This window comes from Cucurbita pepo, chromosome 14 (assembly GCF_057944985.1).
Source record: "Cucurbita pepo subsp. pepo isolate OVF chromosome 14, ASM5794498v1, whole genome shotgun sequence".
Lineage (NCBI taxonomy): Eukaryota > Viridiplantae > Streptophyta > Magnoliopsida > Cucurbitales > Cucurbitaceae > Cucurbita > Cucurbita pepo.
Genome location: NC_141811.1, coordinates 3,621,459 through 3,639,602, shown reverse-complemented (window position 1 = coordinate 3,639,602; position 18,144 = coordinate 3,621,459). Strand labels below are relative to the sequence as shown.

General features: G+C 41.0%; 4 protein-coding genes across 4 annotated transcripts; 1 reads left to right on the top strand and 3 right to left on the bottom strand.

Moving 5' to 3' along the window:
• Window positions 1-1,314: 1,314 nt before the first annotated feature.
• On the top strand, window positions 1,315-5,968 carry LOC111810162 (PI-PLC X domain-containing protein At5g67130). The gene is made up of 8 exons (XM_023696761.2): window positions 1,315-1,581; window positions 1,673-1,795; window positions 1,875-2,012; window positions 4,346-4,444; window positions 4,535-4,838; window positions 4,922-5,145; window positions 5,226-5,312; window positions 5,558-5,968. Exons 1-8 carry the CDS (start codon window positions 1,492-1,494, stop codon window positions 5,732-5,734), a joined length of 1,242 nt encoding a protein of 413 aa, XP_023552529.2. The 5' UTR covers window positions 1,315-1,491; the 3' UTR covers window positions 5,735-5,968.
• Window positions 5,802-10,887, bottom strand: LOC147789382 (uncharacterized). The gene has a single exon (XM_087117498.1). It carries the CDS (start codon window positions 9,548-9,550, stop codon window positions 5,978-5,980), a length of 3,573 nt encoding a protein of 1,190 aa, XP_086973624.1. The 5' UTR covers window positions 9,551-10,887; the 3' UTR covers window positions 5,802-5,977.
• A 146-nt stretch (window positions 10,888-11,033) lies between these two features.
• LOC111810163 (small ribosomal subunit protein uS9) lies at window positions 11,034-11,737 on the bottom strand. The gene has a single exon (XM_023696762.2). The coding sequence runs from the start codon at window positions 11,659-11,661 to the stop codon at window positions 11,227-11,229; it is 435 nt and encodes a 144-aa protein (XP_023552530.1). The 5' UTR covers window positions 11,662-11,737; the 3' UTR covers window positions 11,034-11,226.
• A 1,188-nt stretch (window positions 11,738-12,925) lies between these two features.
• On the bottom strand, window positions 12,926-17,598 carry LOC111809979 (polyadenylate-binding protein 2). Its single transcript, XM_023696488.2, has 9 exons — window positions 16,875-17,598; window positions 15,748-15,866; window positions 14,987-15,643; window positions 14,780-14,857; window positions 14,524-14,613; window positions 14,225-14,362; window positions 13,856-14,029; window positions 13,563-13,775; window positions 12,926-13,438 (listed from the first exon to the last, which is right to left on the bottom strand). Exons 1-9 carry the CDS (start codon window positions 17,119-17,121, stop codon window positions 13,187-13,189), a joined length of 1,968 nt encoding a protein of 655 aa, XP_023552256.1. The 5' UTR covers window positions 17,122-17,598; the 3' UTR covers window positions 12,926-13,186.
• Window positions 17,599-18,144: the final 546 nt, after the last annotated feature.

The window sequence follows — 18,144 nt, the reverse complement described above, 5'->3', positions numbered from 1 at the left end:
TTTTGAATTACAAACAAATTAATTAAATGTAAGCTACGTCTTTTTATTTATTCAATATATGTATAGAGGAAGATTCGAACGTCGATTCTTGGTCGAGATTAGTTTTAACTAATTCTAATTTTAATAGGATTATCGAGCTTCTAGACATAAGTTATTTCAAACCATTTTTAAGGCCCTCTAAACGAAAATGGGCCGAACTTATAAAGCCCACTTAACAAAATTTGCATTTTATGGGCCGAACTTATAAAGCCCACTTAACAAAATTTGCATTTTATGGGCCGAACTTATAAAGCCCACTTAACAAAATTTGCATTTTATATCCAGAATTCCTTCGGCCCATCAACTAATATCACTAATAAATATAAAACTTAAGGTCAAAATGCCACGTGGATATTTCTAGATTTATTTATTGGGTTAACCACATTAAATAACTCCGAGTCACTCCCAGTAGATATTGTCATCTTTAAGCTTTTTCGTAAGAGTGTCACTTCAAGATTTTAAAACGCGTCGGGAGAGGTTTCCATAGAACCCTGAATGTTTCGATGTGGGATCTCAATAAATATGAATATAACTGGTTAAACTAAACCGAAAGACAATCCAAATAGCTTATAAAGAACAAGTTCCGTTTAGGAAACCTTTTGGTCGGAGAGACGTAAACACGTGTGTTTGATTATTAAAAAAGGAATCTTATGAGCCCATAAATTCATATCTTTAAAAGGATAAAAGATCAGAAGTAACTCTTTATGTTTTTAATAATAATATTTTATGATTAAATAGATAGCTTAGAAAATTATCGTAGGACGGTTATATTAGGTCTTATTTAATACCGATTTCATTTTTTTTTTTAATTTATGGCTATCTTGCCTTTGACTGTGCTGGAGTCCTTTGTTCTACATTTGAGGATTCTATTGGCATGACTAAGTTTAGGGAATGACTCTGATACCATGTTAGATGAACATGACTCTGATACCATGTTAGATGAACACGACTCGATACCATGTTAGATGAATACAACTCTTCACAATGGTATGATATTGTCTACTTTGAGCATAAATTCTCGTGGTTTTGTTTTGGGCTTCCCCAAAATGACTCGTACCAATGGAGATTGTATTATAAATCCATAATAATCGAAAAATACAATAAATAATTACAAAATTACACAAATTTAAAAATAATTACAAAAATACAAAAATACAATAAATAAAGTTCTGTATTATTATTAAAAATAATACAATTGAGTCAGATGTGAGAGTGAAAGAAGTAAATGTCCGTACGACTCTGCGCGCATTACAGTTGAGTCCACAGCGTCCACCGTATGAACTCTCCTTTTCGTTACTTCAAAGACTTTCCCTCACTCCCCTTTTCTCTTTCAATGTTCTTCTTCACCGATTCCCACCCATTTTCCCACCTATTTTCCCGGAAAATTTGAACTCTCAACCCGGAAAATTCCCGCACTGAATCTCCCTTCCCAAATAATCCGCTCAGCGCCAAATGGGTTGTCGTTATTTCTTGGGGAGATTGCCTCTGGCAGTGGCTCTGTTTCACATTCTCTTCCTCTTCGATTCTTCTTCAGCTCTTCGGGTTTGTTCCGATACCCATTTCGTTGTTTTTCCTTTTCCAGATTGTGAGATTTTCATCTGCGATTGTTTGGGTTTCTCTGTTTCTTCATCAGGAGGGGCGTACGTGTATTTTGAACAGAAACTGTGACGCCGGATTGCATTGCGAAACCTGCTTCGCCGACGGCAATGTCCGGCCGCGCTGCACTAGAATCCAGCCGATAAGTCCGATTTCGAAGGTCTGTAGTGGCGCTCTTTTTATTTCTGTTCTTGGAATTGTGGGTTCTTTCGATTATAGTAGCGGAATTTTTGGAGCAGGTGAATGATCTTCCGTTTAATCATTACGCATGGTTGACGACCCACAACTCGTTCGCGAAATTAGGGGCTAAATCGGCTACTGGGTCTCTGATTCTTGCTCCGACGAATCAACAGGACTCCATTACTAGTCAGCTCAATGTACGTTACTGCCTTTCCTTTTCCTGCTTCGTTATTGTTTTTTCTGTTCATCCTGTTTGGTTTGTGGAATATTCAAGAGAAGAGTAAAGGAAACTTAACAATTCTGAACGTTTATTGGGCTGTTTGGTTCACCTTCCCTGAAAGCGAAGCTCTTATGTAACTGGAAAGGTCAAAAGTCATTTTGTTCTTCCCTCTTTCAACCCTAATTTGCTCCCATTTGCACACCATTTTCAGCTAGAATTACTTAGAGTGAGCTTGTTGAGAATGTTTTGATGTAGATAGAACTGAAATCTTGAGGAATTAAGGAGAAATATATGCTAAAAATGGTAAACATGTTGAAATAGTAAAAGAATAAGGCTAATATATAGGTAATTGGGGTGAAGAGACTTGAAATTTGATGGGTTCTTGACCTCAATTCTTGCTATTTGAATGGAATATGAACTTGTTTGGATTGGATTGGATTGAATTGGTGATATTAGTCAGGATTCACTGATCCATCCTGATCCAACTAACACTGTTCTTAATTCAACATGTAGAAATGGGTTATTATTGATCTTTTAGAAAATGATCCAAATGAATCAAACCAACACAATCTTGCCCAAATGCCATAGCTCATAAGGTTGAACTGAATCATTTAAAAGTTATATGCATAAAGCATAAGAAAGTTTATGATCCTGCCCCGCCTATGTGCAGTTCTATTGGGAGTGGTAGCCCTCTTTTAGGGGTTGCTTTGTTTAAAATGGAAGAAACATGAAAATCTTTGCTTGGCAGCCCAAATCAGCCGATATCTTGACCTAAAGTACAATAAGTTTTGTTTCCACTACTCATATATTATAAATATAATGGTTAGGCGTGTGGTTTCTGGTTTATTCCTCTATTGTTTTTTTTATCATTTTTGGTGCAAGCGTGACTCAGTCACTTGATTACTCCACTCTTCTTTGTCTTATCCATTTTCAAATATGCTTATGGCCTCTCTCTGTCTCTCCCATGTGCTTATGAATCTTTGGTGCTAGTATGGAAGAGATTATTTATAACGGCCTAGACCAAGCACTAGTAGATATTGTCTTCTTTGGGTTTTTCGGCAAGGTTTTTTAAACGTGTCTGCTAGGGAAAGGTTTCATACCCTTGTAAAGGGTATTTCGTTCTCCTCCCCAACGGATTGGGATGTCACAATCCACCCCCTCTCCAGGGCTCACCGTCCTCGCTAGCACTCGTTTCTTTCTCCAATCGATATGGGACCCCCACCAAATCCACCCCCTGATGTGGGATGTCACAATCCACCCCCTGACGTGGGATGTCACAATCCACCCCCTTACGTGGGATGTCACAATCCACCCCCTTACGTGGGATGTCACAATCCACTCCCAGGGGCCCAATGTCCTCGCTGGCACTCGTTCCTTTCTCCAATCGATATGGGACCCCCACCAAATCCACCCCTTTCGGGACCCAGCGTCCTTACTAGTACACCGCCTCGTGTCTACCCCCTTCGGGGAACAGCCTCCTCGTTGACACATCGCCCAATGTCTAGTTCTAATACCATTTGTAACGGCCCAGGCCCACCACTAGCAGATATTGTCTTCTTTGGGTTTTCCATTTCGGACTTTCCTTCAAGCTTTTTAAAACGCGTCTACTAGGGTAAGGTTTTCACACCCTTATAAAGAGTGTTTCGTTCTCCTCCCCAACCGATGTGGGATCTCACATTATCTCTTTCATGTGCGGGTAAATTTTTAGTCTAGTTCTCTATTCTAATTGGGAGGAAAGATAAGGTCGCTTGAGTACTACTTAAAACTACATTGTCCAAATAATGATGCTCTCTTGACTCTTGCAAAAGGCAGTCGAGACTAAGGGACCCGAAAGAATGATAAATCTTTAAGGAAAAGCTACCTTAAAAAACTTTCATGCTTCTTAGGATTACTCTCAGGCAGGGCCTTACTTGTGGAATATCTTGATGACCCTTTTAACAAGAAGAAATGCACGTGATATGTGATTGTTATTGTAGAGCATTTCATAATCGATTAACTGTGAGATCCCACGTCAGTTGGGGAGAAGAACGAAACATTCTTTATAAGGGTGTGGAAACCACCCGGAAGGGAAAGCCCAAAGAGGACAATATTTGCTAGCCGTGGGCTTTGGTTTATACAGTTTAACAGCTTGATAAAAGTTGTGTGGATTAGATGTCTCTAATCAAAGTAACAATGAGTTCTCTACGAAATGGAAATGGTTCTAACCCTTGAATGATAACTACATAAACAAACGTGTTCGGTTCGATAGAATTCTGAATGATATTTTCACTGAATATCGATACTTTGTAATGTTCAATTTTCATATTGCAGAATGGTGTTAGAGGATTTATGCTTGATATGTACGACTTTGAAAATGGTATATGGTTATGTCACTCTTACGGAGGCCAATGCTTCAATTATACAGCTTTCGTAAGTATGCTTGAAAATTGGCTGAATATACCGTTCCTTTCCTTGTTTATGTTATTTTGAACAAGTTCATACAAAACTTTAAATGACCAGCAACCTGCCATTAATGTTCTCAAAGAGTTCCAAGCATTTCTTGAAGCAAACCCTTCCGAAATCGTCACCGTCATCATTGAAGACTATGTCACGTCGCCAAAGGGCTTAACCAATGTGTTTGGTGCTGCTGGTCTGAGAAAATTCTGGTTCCCAGTATGGAGAATGCCCAAGAATGGTGGAGATTGGCCCATGGTTAGCGACATGGTTCGGAAAAATCAACGCTTGCTCGTTTTTACTTCGAAAGCTTCGAAAGAAGCCTCTGAAGGAATTGCATATGTATGGAGATACATGGTTGAAAACCAATGTGAGTTCGTTTCGTTTTTTCAGTAGAACGAATAAAACGTAGAGAATCCAATAGGTTTTCTTATTGATTCAACCATTTTGCAGATGGGGATGGAGGAATGATAGCAGGTTCGTGCCCGAACCGAGGCGAATCGCTACCGATGAACACGACTTCAAGGTCGCTTATAATCGTAAATTTCTTCAGAAGTGCTTCGAATTTCCCTGAAGCTTGCAAGGACAACTCGGCTCCATTACTCAACATGGTGAACACCTGCTATAATGCAGCAGGAAATAGATGGCCTAACTTCATTGCTGTTGACTTCTACAAGGTTAGCAAGTACAAAACTAAATCATTAGAACAGCTGCTTCTTGAAACTGATAATTGATATATGGTATGAACATATTTCAGAGGAGCGACGGGGGAGGAGCTGCCAAAGCCGTCGACGTTACGAACGGTCACTCTGTTTGTGGATGTCCAAACATTTCAAGTTGCAAGGTTAGCGATTACCACTATTCTTTGATGACACAATCTCAAAAGGGGTGGATTATGAGATCCCACGTCGGTTGGAGAGGAGAACGAAACATCCTTTATAAGGGTGTGGAAACCTCTCCTTAACGTAACGACAATATAACTGGGCTTGGGCTGTTACAGTTTCCGTAAACCGTATAGAAACGAAAGGCGACTGAACGTGGAAGAAGATTAAGAAAACTTGTTGGTTTTGATGAACCGATATCATACAGGAGAATATGAGGTTTGGAGGCTGCGAGTTACCCAAGGCAATTGATGCAGAAGCATCCTCATCCTTAGCAGCAGAGACGCCAAGCAGCTCTGCTGAATCAAATGGTTGCTCAGCTCTATTTGTTGGCTTCATTGCCACACTGCTTGCACCACTCGTTCTCCTCTCACTCGAGAAATGAACTCGTACACGTTGGGTTGGGTTGGGTTGGGTTGAGTTGTGTTCAAATAAATTAAGGATTCGTAAGCTTTGCGGTGAAGCGGGCCAACTCAAATTTATTAATTTGAGAAAAAGAATATACACTTTTACTTAACTCCAAACATCCCATTTAAGAAGTTTGTCATTCTTAATTTTGCTAACAAAACATTTCAAAAAAATTTATCAAAAAAAAAAAAAAAAAAAAGAAAAAAAAGAATTTGTTTCTCTATCTTTTTCTTTCCTTTCCCTCTTTTTCTTTCCTTCCTGATCGTCGGGAACCCCCTCTCCTCCGCTTGGAAGATTTGGAACACCGACTGTCACCTTCCTCCTTATCAATAGATACCGACCGCCTTCGTGGTGGTTTGGAGTACCAACAACCACACCCAGGCATAGGCATAGATTTAGAACTATTGATGGTGGCCAATATGCCGGAAGTACCGGCGACAGCCAGTACGCTGGAAGTACTGGCGACAGCCACCACCACGTTACTAATGTCTGAAATTGAAACACCGTTACCAGCCGATGCAATACTGTCTGACAACGTTTTTCTCCTACCGCAAATGAGGAATGTTGGTAGCCCTAACCACCCTTTCCCACAGATCTGAAATGGCCAACATCCTTCCCTAGAATTAGAACTCTGACGGCGGTGGCGGTCGCGGTCGCTGCCGCGGCGGGAGCAGCCATCCTCCTTACCCCTATGTTTAAAGCAACAACAGCAGCCACCCTCCTCCTTGCCCGAATCTGAAACCATAGAGCCTACATTTTCCTCCTGCTCCTTGCCGGAAGATACCTTCTTTTCCTTCTGAATAAGATCTAGAGTATCTATGGCAGACTCCTTCTCTTCCTTACGGGGAACCGGAATGTCGATGGCAACCACCTGCTTGTCGGCAACTGTACCGTCCTCTTCGTGAAGATCTGGAACGCCCATAGCCGCTCCTTTCTTGTTGTGCTTGACTGTAAGAACGTCAACAACCTTCTCCTCGTTATCGCTGAGAGGTGCCTCTTGTTCTTCCTCTTGATGATTTGAGGCATTGACATCCATCCCCCCCGTGCACAGAAGTTTGGACGGCCACCATATTGTGCAGCACTGGAATGGCCAACAACTTCCCCGTCGAGCGGATTTGGATTTGGATTGCGCTTCCCAATCGACATCGGAATCGGCAGCGGCAGCAGCAGCGCCTACTCCCTCCTTCTGTATATCTGAATCACCAGCGATTACTTTCTCCTCCCTGCTTGGATTTGGAACGTCGGAAACCACCTTACTTCCGCAAATCAGGAATGCCGGCATCCATTTAAACCAACCGCAGCCACTCCCTTTTTTGTGCAATTCTGGAACGCTGGCATTGATCTTCTCCTCCTCCTTGTGAAGATTTGAAGAAGAACAGCAGGAAGCCACCGCCTCTCGATCGCCGTCCACTTCCTTCTTCTGCTTATTTACAACATCATTAGCGACTTCTTCTACCTCCGGCAATTTTGGAACATCGATGGTCATCTCTTGTTTGCCGGCTGCCACTTTCGAACTGGGTATCTGAAACTCCGGCAGACCTATCACTTCCTGCTTCTCAGGGCAGATGTCGTCTTGCTTATTTACAACATCATTAGCGACTTCTTCTACCTCCGGCACATTTGGAACATCGACGGTCATCTCTTGTTTGCCGGCAGCCACTTTCGAACTGCGTATCTGAAACTCCGACACATCTTTCAGTCGTGGAGAACAGCAACCACTCCCCTCCTTGCGTGGATCAGGAGCAACGGTGGCCTCTCCTTCCTTGGCCAAATCTGGACGATTAGCGACTTCCGGCACATTTGGATCGCCGACAGTCACCTCTTCCTCAACGACAGACAGTTTCCTCCCGCACACCGGAAACGACGGCAAACATTTCCATTGTGGAAAACAGTATCCACTCTCCTCCTTGCACGGACCTGGAGCAACGGTGGCCTCTCCTTCCTTAACTAATTCTGGACCATTAGCTACTTCTTCTACCTCCGGCAAATTTGGAACGTCGACGACAGTTAACTCTTCCTTGCCGGTAGCCACTTTCCTCCCGCACATCGGAAATGCCGGCAAACATTTCCATTGTGAACAACAGGATCCACTCCTCTTCTTGCATGGACCTAGAGAATCGGTGGCCTCTCCTTCCTTCACTACTTCGGGACCATTAGCGACTTCTTCAACCTCCAGCAAATTTGGAACATCGACGACAGTTAACTCTTCCTTGCCGGTAGCCACTTTCCTCCCGCACATCGGAAATGCCGGCAAACATTTCCATTGTGAACAACAGGATCCACTCCTCTTCTTGCACGGACCTGGAGAATCGGTGGCCTCTCCTTCCTTCACTAATTCGGGACCATTAGCGACTTCAACCTCCAGCAAATTTGGAACATCGACGACAGTTAACTCTTCCTTGCTGGTAGCCACTTTCCTCCCGCACATTGGAAACGCCGGCAAACATTTCCATTGTGAACAACAGGATCCACTCCTCCTCTTGCACGGAGCTGGATCATGGGTGGCCTCTCCTTCCTTCACTAATTCTGGACCATTAGCGACTTCTACATCCATCAAATTTGGAACATCGACAACAGTTAACTCTTCCTCGCCAGTAGCCACTTTCCTCTCGCACATCGGAATCAACGGCGAACATTTCCATTCTGAGCAGGATTCACTCCCCTCCTTGCACAGAGCTGGAGCAACGGTGGCCTCTCCTTCCTTCACTAATTCTGGACCATTAGCGACTTCTACATCCATCAAATTTGGAACATCGACAACAGTTAACTCTTCCTCGCCAGTAGTCACTTTCCTCTCGCACATCGGAATCAACGGCGAACATTTCCATTCTGAGCAGGATTCACTCCCCTCCTTGCACAGAGCTGGAGCAACGGTGGCCTCTCCTTCCTTCACTAATTCTGGACCATTAGCGACTTCTTCAACCTCCGGCCCATTTGGATCATCGACACTCACCTCTTCCTCGATAGTCACCTCTTCCTCGACGACAGATAGTTTCCTCCCACACATTGGAAACGACGGTAAACATTTCCATTGTGAACAACAAGATCTACTCCCCTCCTTGCACGGACCTGGAGCAGCGATGGCCTCTCCTTCCTTCACCAAATCTGGACAACTAGTAGCCACTTCCTCCTTGACCACATCAGGGCCGTCGGTTGCCGGTCCCTCCTCTTTGTGAAGATTTGGAGCGTCAATGACCGGTAAGCCTCGTCGTCTAACAGATCTGGAATTTCGACGGCCACTCCTCTTTTCAGGCAAGTATGAAACTCCGGTGGGCGGTACCTTCCTCCTCCCACAGATGTGGAACGTTGGGGAACATCTACAACCACACCCCTCCCTTTTTATAACAGCACCCGCTTCCACGACCTGCTCCTCCCGAACATCGGAAACGCCAGCAGCGACACCCTCTGAAACATTGGTAACAACCTTGCTCTTCCTCAGAGAGAAATGGAAGTTGAGTCCACACTCCCGCTGAGTAGATTTGGAGCGTTGCCAACAGCAGCAACCCCCTCGCGCAGATATCGACTCACCTATAGCCACTCCTCCATCTTCCTTGGAAACATCGCAGGCAACTACCCCACCACCTCCACTCGACGAATCTCGAGGTATCCTCCTAACAGGAGGATAGGGAACACCTCGCTTATAAGATTTGGAACTGGCATCGTCGCGGGAACTTGAACGACCGCGTGGCCCTAACCATTTGGTGAACGTGGGGAATTCCTCAATCTGCAAGTTTCTTCGATGGCATTTCTTCCTTGGTTTCCCATCTTCTTTCTGCTTATCAGTAGTGGCCATTGAAATACGTTCACAGGAAGACGAAGGAGGACTTGCATAGATTGTTGCCTGAAGGAGGAGAGATCGATGAGTTCCGACGGGGGCTTCTGCAAATTGGTAGAGGGCCGCCACATTTGAGACCTCACATTCAGCACCTTTTTTTCTCAACGGAAGCTTGTGTTCCAAAGGCAAACATATTAATAGGAGTTTTAATTTCTTTTCTTTTTCTATTTTTGAAATTCCACGTAAGCATCAAATTTAAATACCGTCAATTTATTATTAACTTGCTCACAAAAAAACTTATCCTATTATTAGTTTTTCCTTATTTTTCTCTTTAACTCTCAGCTTCTTCTCTCTCCCCAAGTCAACATTTTTGAAAATTGGTATACCCGCTCCTCCCTCACTCACGTGCCAAGTCCAAACGCGCACGTGATGTAATTTAAAATTCAATTATTTGCACCTATCTTCTCGTTGGATTGGGATTCCACCTATCTTCTCGTTGGATTGGGATTCCGATAGACACCTGATGGCTCCCGACATTCCCCTACTCCTCACTTCTTTTAACAGCAGCCCTCCAAACATATTTTGTTCCTCACATGTATCCAACATAGCAAGGAATTCCTATGATTCAACCACCTTAGTATCTAGTCTCGTGCACGTAATTATCTCAATTCAAAAATCTACACTCCCCCTGTAACCAGTTAAACAGAGTCTAATCACGTAAAATTGCATAACATAACTAGGATAAAATAGACTTGCATTATTCTTGTCACAATCATCGATCAAGTCTAAGATATAACTTATATTATTCTTGTTTCAATCATCAATGTAGGCTAATAAATTATCAAATTGCAAAAGAAAATACATCGATGGGTCACGATCACGATCGATAGGCTTGGAGTTGAAAGGCCTCAAACATTAAGCATGTAGGTTTGTTCATCCTCCCTATTTAACTAGATACCAAGTTTTACAAAATCCAAGCCCACAGTTAACTAAATACAAGCAACAAAAATTAGAACCTCTTGAAATGATATAAATGGAGAAAAGGGAAGAGCGAGTACTAAGTTCATTCTGTTCTAGAAAATTTCATACCGACTATACTATTTGTATCAGGTGAAAGAATGAGGTATTATAAATCCTAAAATAAACAAACTACATACTAAACAAGTTTAACTTCTTGATCCTGAACTGCACAAAATAACCCATAAGTCAAACATCTTCGAATCTTATTTCTATTATCTATGATGGAGGTTAAACAAAATAGAAATCAAGTAACTGAAGAAGAAATGGCCTAACGACTGCTCAGAAAGAATGAAGATTCAGCATAGAAAATTGTTCAATTGAAATGAACCCCAAATCATAATATTTCAGGGCACTCGTAAGTCTTAACAACGATTTCAACCAAATAACAATACGTTCATTGGCTAGATGATCATATTCAACGAAAATTTATCGCATAAGATACTATAACACAAATAGAAATAATTGGCAGAAGAATTAAAGATGTTTCAAAAAGCATTTGGGTTGCAATTATCGTAATATCGACGGAAACAAAAGTCTTACAGTTCCAACTACTTATACTAGAGCATAAACTGAACCATAATTTGAAGTCTTCAAATCTATGTGAACTCAGAAACCAAAACAGATTATCGTTACCGATTAACGACTCTCCTTCATAGTTGCCTAGTACTTTCCGATCAACGATATGATTTCTGGAACCTAGCCCGAGCACCACGACCACCAAACTTCTTGGGCTCACAGCGCCTAGGATCGGCAACAAGCAAAGTCCTATCATACCTGACCAGAATGTCTTTAATCTCCTTTTTGCTCTGCTCGTCCACGTATTTCTGGTAGAACGCAACAAGAGCCTTGGCAATGCTCTGTCGGATGGCGTAGATCTGCGAGGTGTGACCTCCACCCTTCACTCTGATGCGCATATCGACACCAGAGAAACGGTGACGTCCAAGGAGGAGGATAGGCTCGTAGGCCTTAAAGCGCAAGATCTCTGGCTCAACCAGTTCGATTGGACAGCCATTGATCTTGATCAAACCTCTGCCGCGCTTGCAGTAGGTAACGGCTACTGCCGTCTTCTTGCGTCCGAAACACTGCACCGATTCGATCGAAGCCGCCATTGCTAGGGCTTGAGAGGACTACCGGAGTGAAGGCCCCAAATTGTAATCAGATCGTGCAGGCGTGGGGCGAAACCTGGTGCAGGTATTTATATGACTTGTTTCTTAGGGTTTTGGAGTTGCGAAAAAAATGCCATCAGTTCATCAATAAATTACATACAAAACCCAATTCCCAAACACTCAAAACGCACCGTTTGGTTTCTTTAACAAATTACTTCCAAAATTATACATTTTTTAAACAGATTTTTCAAAAGTCAAAAAATAAAAAATTTGAAATGTTAATTAGTGACTTAATTATTTACATAATTATATTATACGAATATATTTAACTAAACAATTTTTTTAATATTATTATTATTATTATTATTATTAGGACATAATTTTAATGTTTTTAGTATGTTTCAATTTAATTTAGTTTTTCATTTATTATTATTATTATTATATTAAATTATTTTTACATTATCGGTTTAGTTCAACAACATAATTTTGAATCCAACTTTTTGCTCATTAATAAATGTTTAACTATTTTAATTGAATAGTTTATTAATTTGATACATTAAATTTAATTAATAAAAATCAAATTTAAGTAAAATATTAGGTTAAGTGAATAAATAAAACACATGTATTCCGTCCCAACCACAAATTCCGAACTTTTTAGCTTCGACCTATCATAGGCGCATCAACTTCCGCAACTACTTTGCAATTAAAAGCTAATATCATTTTAGGGTAGTATTTAGATTCTCTACTCACAATGCAAAAACAGGTGAGCTAAGCCAAGCACTCACTTTCCAATGACAAGTGAGATAAACCAATTCGTTCTTACGTCGCCTACGGCCAAGCCAAGCGACGTATGCTCAAGCCTCCGGCTTCGGTTTAAGAAAAAGGTTTTAGAAAACGAGGGCAGAAAGAAATTTTTTGAAAGAGACGTTATATATGCAAGCAAGAGACTAACAACAACGGCTCACAGTATATAACTTTTGGTAGGGGGAAGGTTCGATGAACACGACTCTCCACGATGATATGATATTGTCCACTTTGAACATAAGCCCTCATGGCTTTACTTGGGCCTTACTCAAAAGGCCTCATACCAATGGAGAGAGTATTCTTTGTTTATAAAGCCATGATCATTTCCTAAATTAACAAATGTGGAACTATCATCAAAAGCTAAGAGAGTTATTCCAAACACAACCTAACTCAACGAAAAAATAACGTCCCAATTTCTTTGGCCCCGACAACATTTATGCCACTCAGGAGACACCATAAGATATACCAGAAGATAGTAGAAGTACCTTGGATTAATGTCAAAAAAAGATGAAAAAGAAAGAAAAAAAAAGCTTCTTCCTAAGGAAACAGAGTAGCACTAGAGAAGCAGAACTACGAACCAAAAACTGAAAAAAAAACAAAGAAAATGTCAGCAGTCTTCTGGAGAAAAAAGCAAATAAACAAACAGTCAATTGTATCACACAACTAGTACACGTATCATCATTCCATGCATCATCCCAAGAAGCTTTATGAACACGAGCAAAGCTCACGACACGAGGTTCTCGGTCAGCGACAGAGAGGCTAGCTGATCAGCTGCGTTCCCAGCTTGCTGCTGCTGGGCTGCAGCTACATTCCTCAAAACCTCCATAGCCTCGGCTACTTTCGCCTTCAAAGCCTCCGGGGACTCGAGTAAATGCAAAACCTCAGTTTGGTCCATCTCCAGAAGCATTCCAGTTACCTTAGCTGCGTTGTCGGGCTCCAACTGTTCCACGAGCGGGTACAGATTCTCCCCCAGCATCTACATGTTCAAAAATTCAAGACAACAATATAATACAGAGATCTAAGGTGTTTTGTACATGCTTTGCAGGAAGTATTTGACATACAAACCCTCCTCCTACGTTTATAATGTAGAAAATGCTTACCGTTCTCTGTTGGTCTGGAGTAGCATTTGCCAGAGCAGAAGCCAGAGCACCTATAGGGATGGGTTGAGAATGGGCCGCATCACGCAATGGCATTGGCATGCCTCCCATTTCATATGGAACAGAAAACATGCCTCCAGCAACACCAGGCATAGGAACATCAGGCATACCTCTTCCTGGGGGATAGCGGTAGACACGCCCTCCTCTAGGCAACATCTATCATCCAATGACCCAACCAAAATTGCCATTTAAGTAACACGAGGAAGAAAAAAAGAAGGATAGAAAAATTCACCAACCTGTTGTTGCATCATTGGAACAGGCTGCTGGTTTTGCTGGACAGCTCCTGCACGTCTGCCACCAGGGCGCTGGCCTTGCTGGCCCTGCTGAACCATTGGGACAAAGAAATTCGGCATTGGACCTCCACCAGGCCTTATACCAGGAACAAGCTGCTGCTGATAACCAAAGCCGCCCTGGCAAAAATCATACCCATAAAACAAACAAAACAATAATTCAGAATGTCGCTCTCATAATCTCATGCACACCACGCCTTCCAGGAGGCAAGATAGAAGGATAAAGTCGAGGAGTAATAAGAACTTCAACACAATTGACCACTCATTTGGTGCAAGAACAAAGAGAGAGAATATGGAATTGGTGAAAGTAGTTACTTGGGAAGGAATCATTGCAGGAGGACCTTGACCATAAAACAACTGCTGTCCGATACCTGGACCACCCGGGGGATACATTGGCATCCGAGGGGCAACTGAAGCAGCCATCGAGACTGGCCGTATTTGAGAGAATTGAGCCTATAGAACATAGTCAAAGCCATTAAGTCATAATGTTCGACAAAAAAAAAAAAAAAAGGGAAGCAACCATTAGAAAGTTATCTAACCCCAACGCCAAATGCTGACAAACGAAGTTACAATGGCAATGCCATGTATAAGTACGAAAACGTAAGAGGAAGTACCTGCAATCTGGCTCTTCTATCTTCCTTCCGCTGTGCAAGTGCTACATACAACGGTTTGCTAACAACCATTTTGCCATTCATCTCCATAAGCTATCAATTACACCAGTGAACTATTACATTTCTTCCATATTTTGTATCATTAATAACAGGCATATACAGAAAAAACACAGCTATTACATCAATTTTCTGTAGGGATGTTTCTGAATTGAAAACAAATCACATATAGAAGGGAAAAGAAATAAGCACATCCACTCACAGCCCTAGAAGCCTCTTCGGGTGTTGAGAATGCAACAAATCCAGATCCCCTGCTTATACCATTGGGGTCGCGCATGACCTGAATTACACAATATAACCATAATACTTTAACCGTGAAAGGCCTAAATCAAAAGACGATGTAGAGAATTACGTGAAAGGCCTCAAAAGACGATGTAGAGAATTACACGAATAAAAATTAAATTATAACCTTGCATGATGTGATTGTGCCAAATGAAGCAAACAGCTCCTTAAGCTTATCATCAACAATGCTATCATCCAAATTTTTAATGTATAAGTTCGCCCCCTGGTACTTGTCAGCTGCCTCTTTCATAGTTTGTTCAAATCGGTTCTTTAATTCAACTTCTCTTTCAGATTTTTTCTGGGCTTTCCCAACATACCACTCCTTATCATCAACTAACTTTCCATTAAGGGCATCAACTGCTCTAGCAGCATCATCGGCACTTTCAAAATTCACAAATCCAAAGCATTTTGATTTTCCATCAGCATCCCTCATCACAACAATACTGGTGATTGTCCCAAATTCAGAAAAAACATCATTCAATTCTTCTTCAGAAGTTGTCTCAGAAAAATTCTTTACAAAAACGTTGTTAAATTTCAACTTGTCAACAACACCGTCTCTTTCTTGCTTACGAAGAAAAGGTCCTACGTAAACTTGCTTATCATTCAACAGCATGCCGTTCAGCTTCTCAATTGCTTTCTGGCCAGACTCCTCATTGTCAAATTGCACAAAACCATAGCCTTTTGACTGGCCAGAGGAATCTAAAGCCACTTTGCAGGACAGGATACTACCAAATGCAGAAAACGTATCATGCAGAGCTTTGTGGTCAATTGCTTTGTCTAAATTCTGAAAAAATTAAAGTGCAAAATTAACTTGGGAACAGAATCAAATAATCAACTTGAATAAAACGAACAAGATATAAGCACATAAAATATGAAAAACACTGATACCTTGATAAATATATTTCCTGCCCCACTTTTGCGAATGCTTGGGTCACGGTGAGAATACATAACTCTTATAGGCTTTCCATTAAGAGGGGTAAAATTCAGCACATCCAATGCTCTTGCAGCTGTTCAAGAAAAAAATGATTGTATTAGGAAGAAAGATGTGGCCATTTAAAGTTCAATGAGGTATAAGATCAGATACAAGAATCTGAAGCAATAATGACTGTGATATCATTGTTTGGATCACATGATAGTCTGAAATACAATTCTCTTTTCAAATGACGAGAGGACAGGGATCAAAAGTCCTAAAATCACTGTTCCAATTCCAACAGTAAAAAAGCTTAAATAATTCAAAGCACAAACTTTCCTGTCGAAAACTTTACAACAAGCTTGCCAAAATTAAGCAAAATTGCTAGAGGTGAAGCGTAATTAAAAATTCAAATTGATTTTGACATGGATCGTTTGCTTCAATGAAGGACATGCAATCACTTAGCCCAAGAGTGAAACCAGAAATCAACTTAAAATATGCACGCTACACAAGGCTAGCTTAAGATCATCCCAGTTCTTGCTATCTTTATAAAATCGTTATAACCAAAAGCCATATCTATAGAAGGTGAGGCGTATCCATTACATATTTTCCTTGATCATCTTCCAAATAGACGATCTTCATAACCGTGAAACATCATAATGCAATAAGATGACCCTCAGCATCTCCCAGCCCACCAAACGGGCCCATGATCCAGTTCTCCAAATTATAAAATGACCAGGTTTTCTCCATGTCTTGTATTGAGAAATGACCATCAGACAGCAAAAATTATTCGTTAGAGCCCCAACCCCAAACCATCTGCCCAACCTTTTAGAACTGTTATCCCCTATAGCGTCACTAATTTTCCCCACTTACATCAGATTGCTAAACGCTTTTCTTTTCGGGATCGGTGGGCTCAATTATCTTGATACATGAATGAATTAATAGACATGATCCACCCTAATATTTTACATAATCTCAGCATTTTACCAGTCTAAGCAATCAGTCAACCGGCTAAGAAATGTGCACCACCGAAATTGAACTAACAACAATAAACAAAGTACATTAAACACCGGAGACAAGCGAAGAAAAGAGAGGGCATACTAACCATCTTGTGGGTTGCTGTAGTTGACATAACCATAACCAAGAGATCGTCGGGTCGTCAAGTCTCGGCAAACGCGAACCGAAACCACCTGACCCACCTGATTAAATATATCATAAAGCTGCGAATCCGTGACGTTGAGGTCCAGATCTCCGACGTACAAAGAAGTAGTCACAAAATTGGCACCACCATTCGCCGCTGGATTGATGCCGGAAATAGCATTCTGAGGCTGAGATTGCACCTGAGCCGCCATACTCGAAATAATTTCACTACTTTCCAAAAAAAATCTTTCAATAAATTAATTTTTTTGCCTTTTTTTCCCCTCACTTCCCTCTCCTTTTGTTATTCAGAAACGAACCCTAAGAAGGAATCAATAAACGGCGATTCTTCAGACACTCAAAAAAGGCCAGCAAAACGCAATGAACAACCGGGGAGGACAACAAAAACCCTTACGATATTAGAAATTGAACCAAAAATTAACAACCCCCAACGAAAAATCTTCCTACTCCTAAAACGAATAATAGTTTTGGTTTTTCAGGATGAGAATGATAGTGAAAAAGGAGAGGGAAGGACGAGGACCGGATAGATAATCGGAAGGATCCGAAAGAAGAGATGACTAGCCGCCGGAAACCGGGGCGGCGCGTGACGTAGAGAGCGACGGAGACAACGACGGTAATAAAAACGCGAAGTTTTGGAGGGCAGATGAAACTGCACTAAAAGAAAGAGGAAGAGCGTGAAGGCGCAAGGCTTTATATATATGGACAGTTCCAGGTAAACCCTAGAGATAAAATCTATACGCGAAATCTCAACCGTCCATCTCAAAGATCTGAGGGCCCATCTGACGAGGTCAAGTCGGGAATCCGTAGGTAACCGGTAACGGTAACGTTTTTCAGTTGACAGTGACGGTCTCAGCAAAAATAGAGATTCAAATTCAAAACTTATTTTTAAAAATCTGTTAATATTGTTTTTTCTTTCTTTAAAATATATTACATTCTCTTATTATTAATATTTTAAAATTCAAAAAGTAGACTAAAATTTAAATAAATCCAAAATATAAGGACCAAAAAGTAATTTAATTTTTTTATTTAAAAAAACAGCTTATTATTATTATTATTATTATTGTCAATGGTTTTGCAACTGTCCGATTTCTACGATAATTATTAGTAAATAAAATAAATAAATAAGAAATATTGTTTGATAAAACAATTTATTTTCTCCAATAATTATCTATAAATAGATAAGTCAAAAACTCCTAAATTAGTCCAAACTGTTTTTA

Bases quoted from the DNA above. Each gene is read 5' to 3' on its own strand.
- LOC111810162 (XM_023696761.2), top strand. From the start codon at position 1,492: ATGGGTTGTCGTTATTTCTTGGGGAGATTGCCTCTGGCAGTGGCTCTG. The intron at 1,582-1,672 runs GTTTGTTCCGAT...TTTCTTCATCAG, and splicing joins ATTCTTCTTCAGCTCTTCGG to GAGGGGCGTACGTGTATTTT. The intron at 4,445-4,534 runs GTAAGTATGCTT...TTAAATGACCAG, and splicing joins GCTTCAATTATACAGCTTTC to CAACCTGCCATTAATGTTCT.
- LOC147789382 (XM_087117498.1), bottom strand. From the start codon at position 9,550: ATGGCCACTACTGATAAGCAGAAAGAAGATGGGAAACCAAGGAAGAAA.
- LOC111810163 (XM_023696762.2), bottom strand. From the start codon at position 11,661: ATGGCGGCTTCGATCGAATCGGTGCAGTGTTTCGGACGCAAGAAGACG.
- LOC111809979 (XM_023696488.2), bottom strand. From the start codon at position 17,121: ATGGCGGCTCAGGTGCAATCTCAGCCTCAGAATGCTATTTCCGGCATC. The intron at 15,644-15,747 runs GTATCAGTGTTT...TAATTTTTTCAG, and splicing joins CAGGAAATATATTTATCAAG to AATTTAGACAAAGCAATTGA. The intron at 14,363-14,523 runs GTACTTCCTCTT...TATGTTCTATAG, and splicing joins ATAGAAGAGCCAGATTGCAG to GCTCAATTCTCTCAAATACG.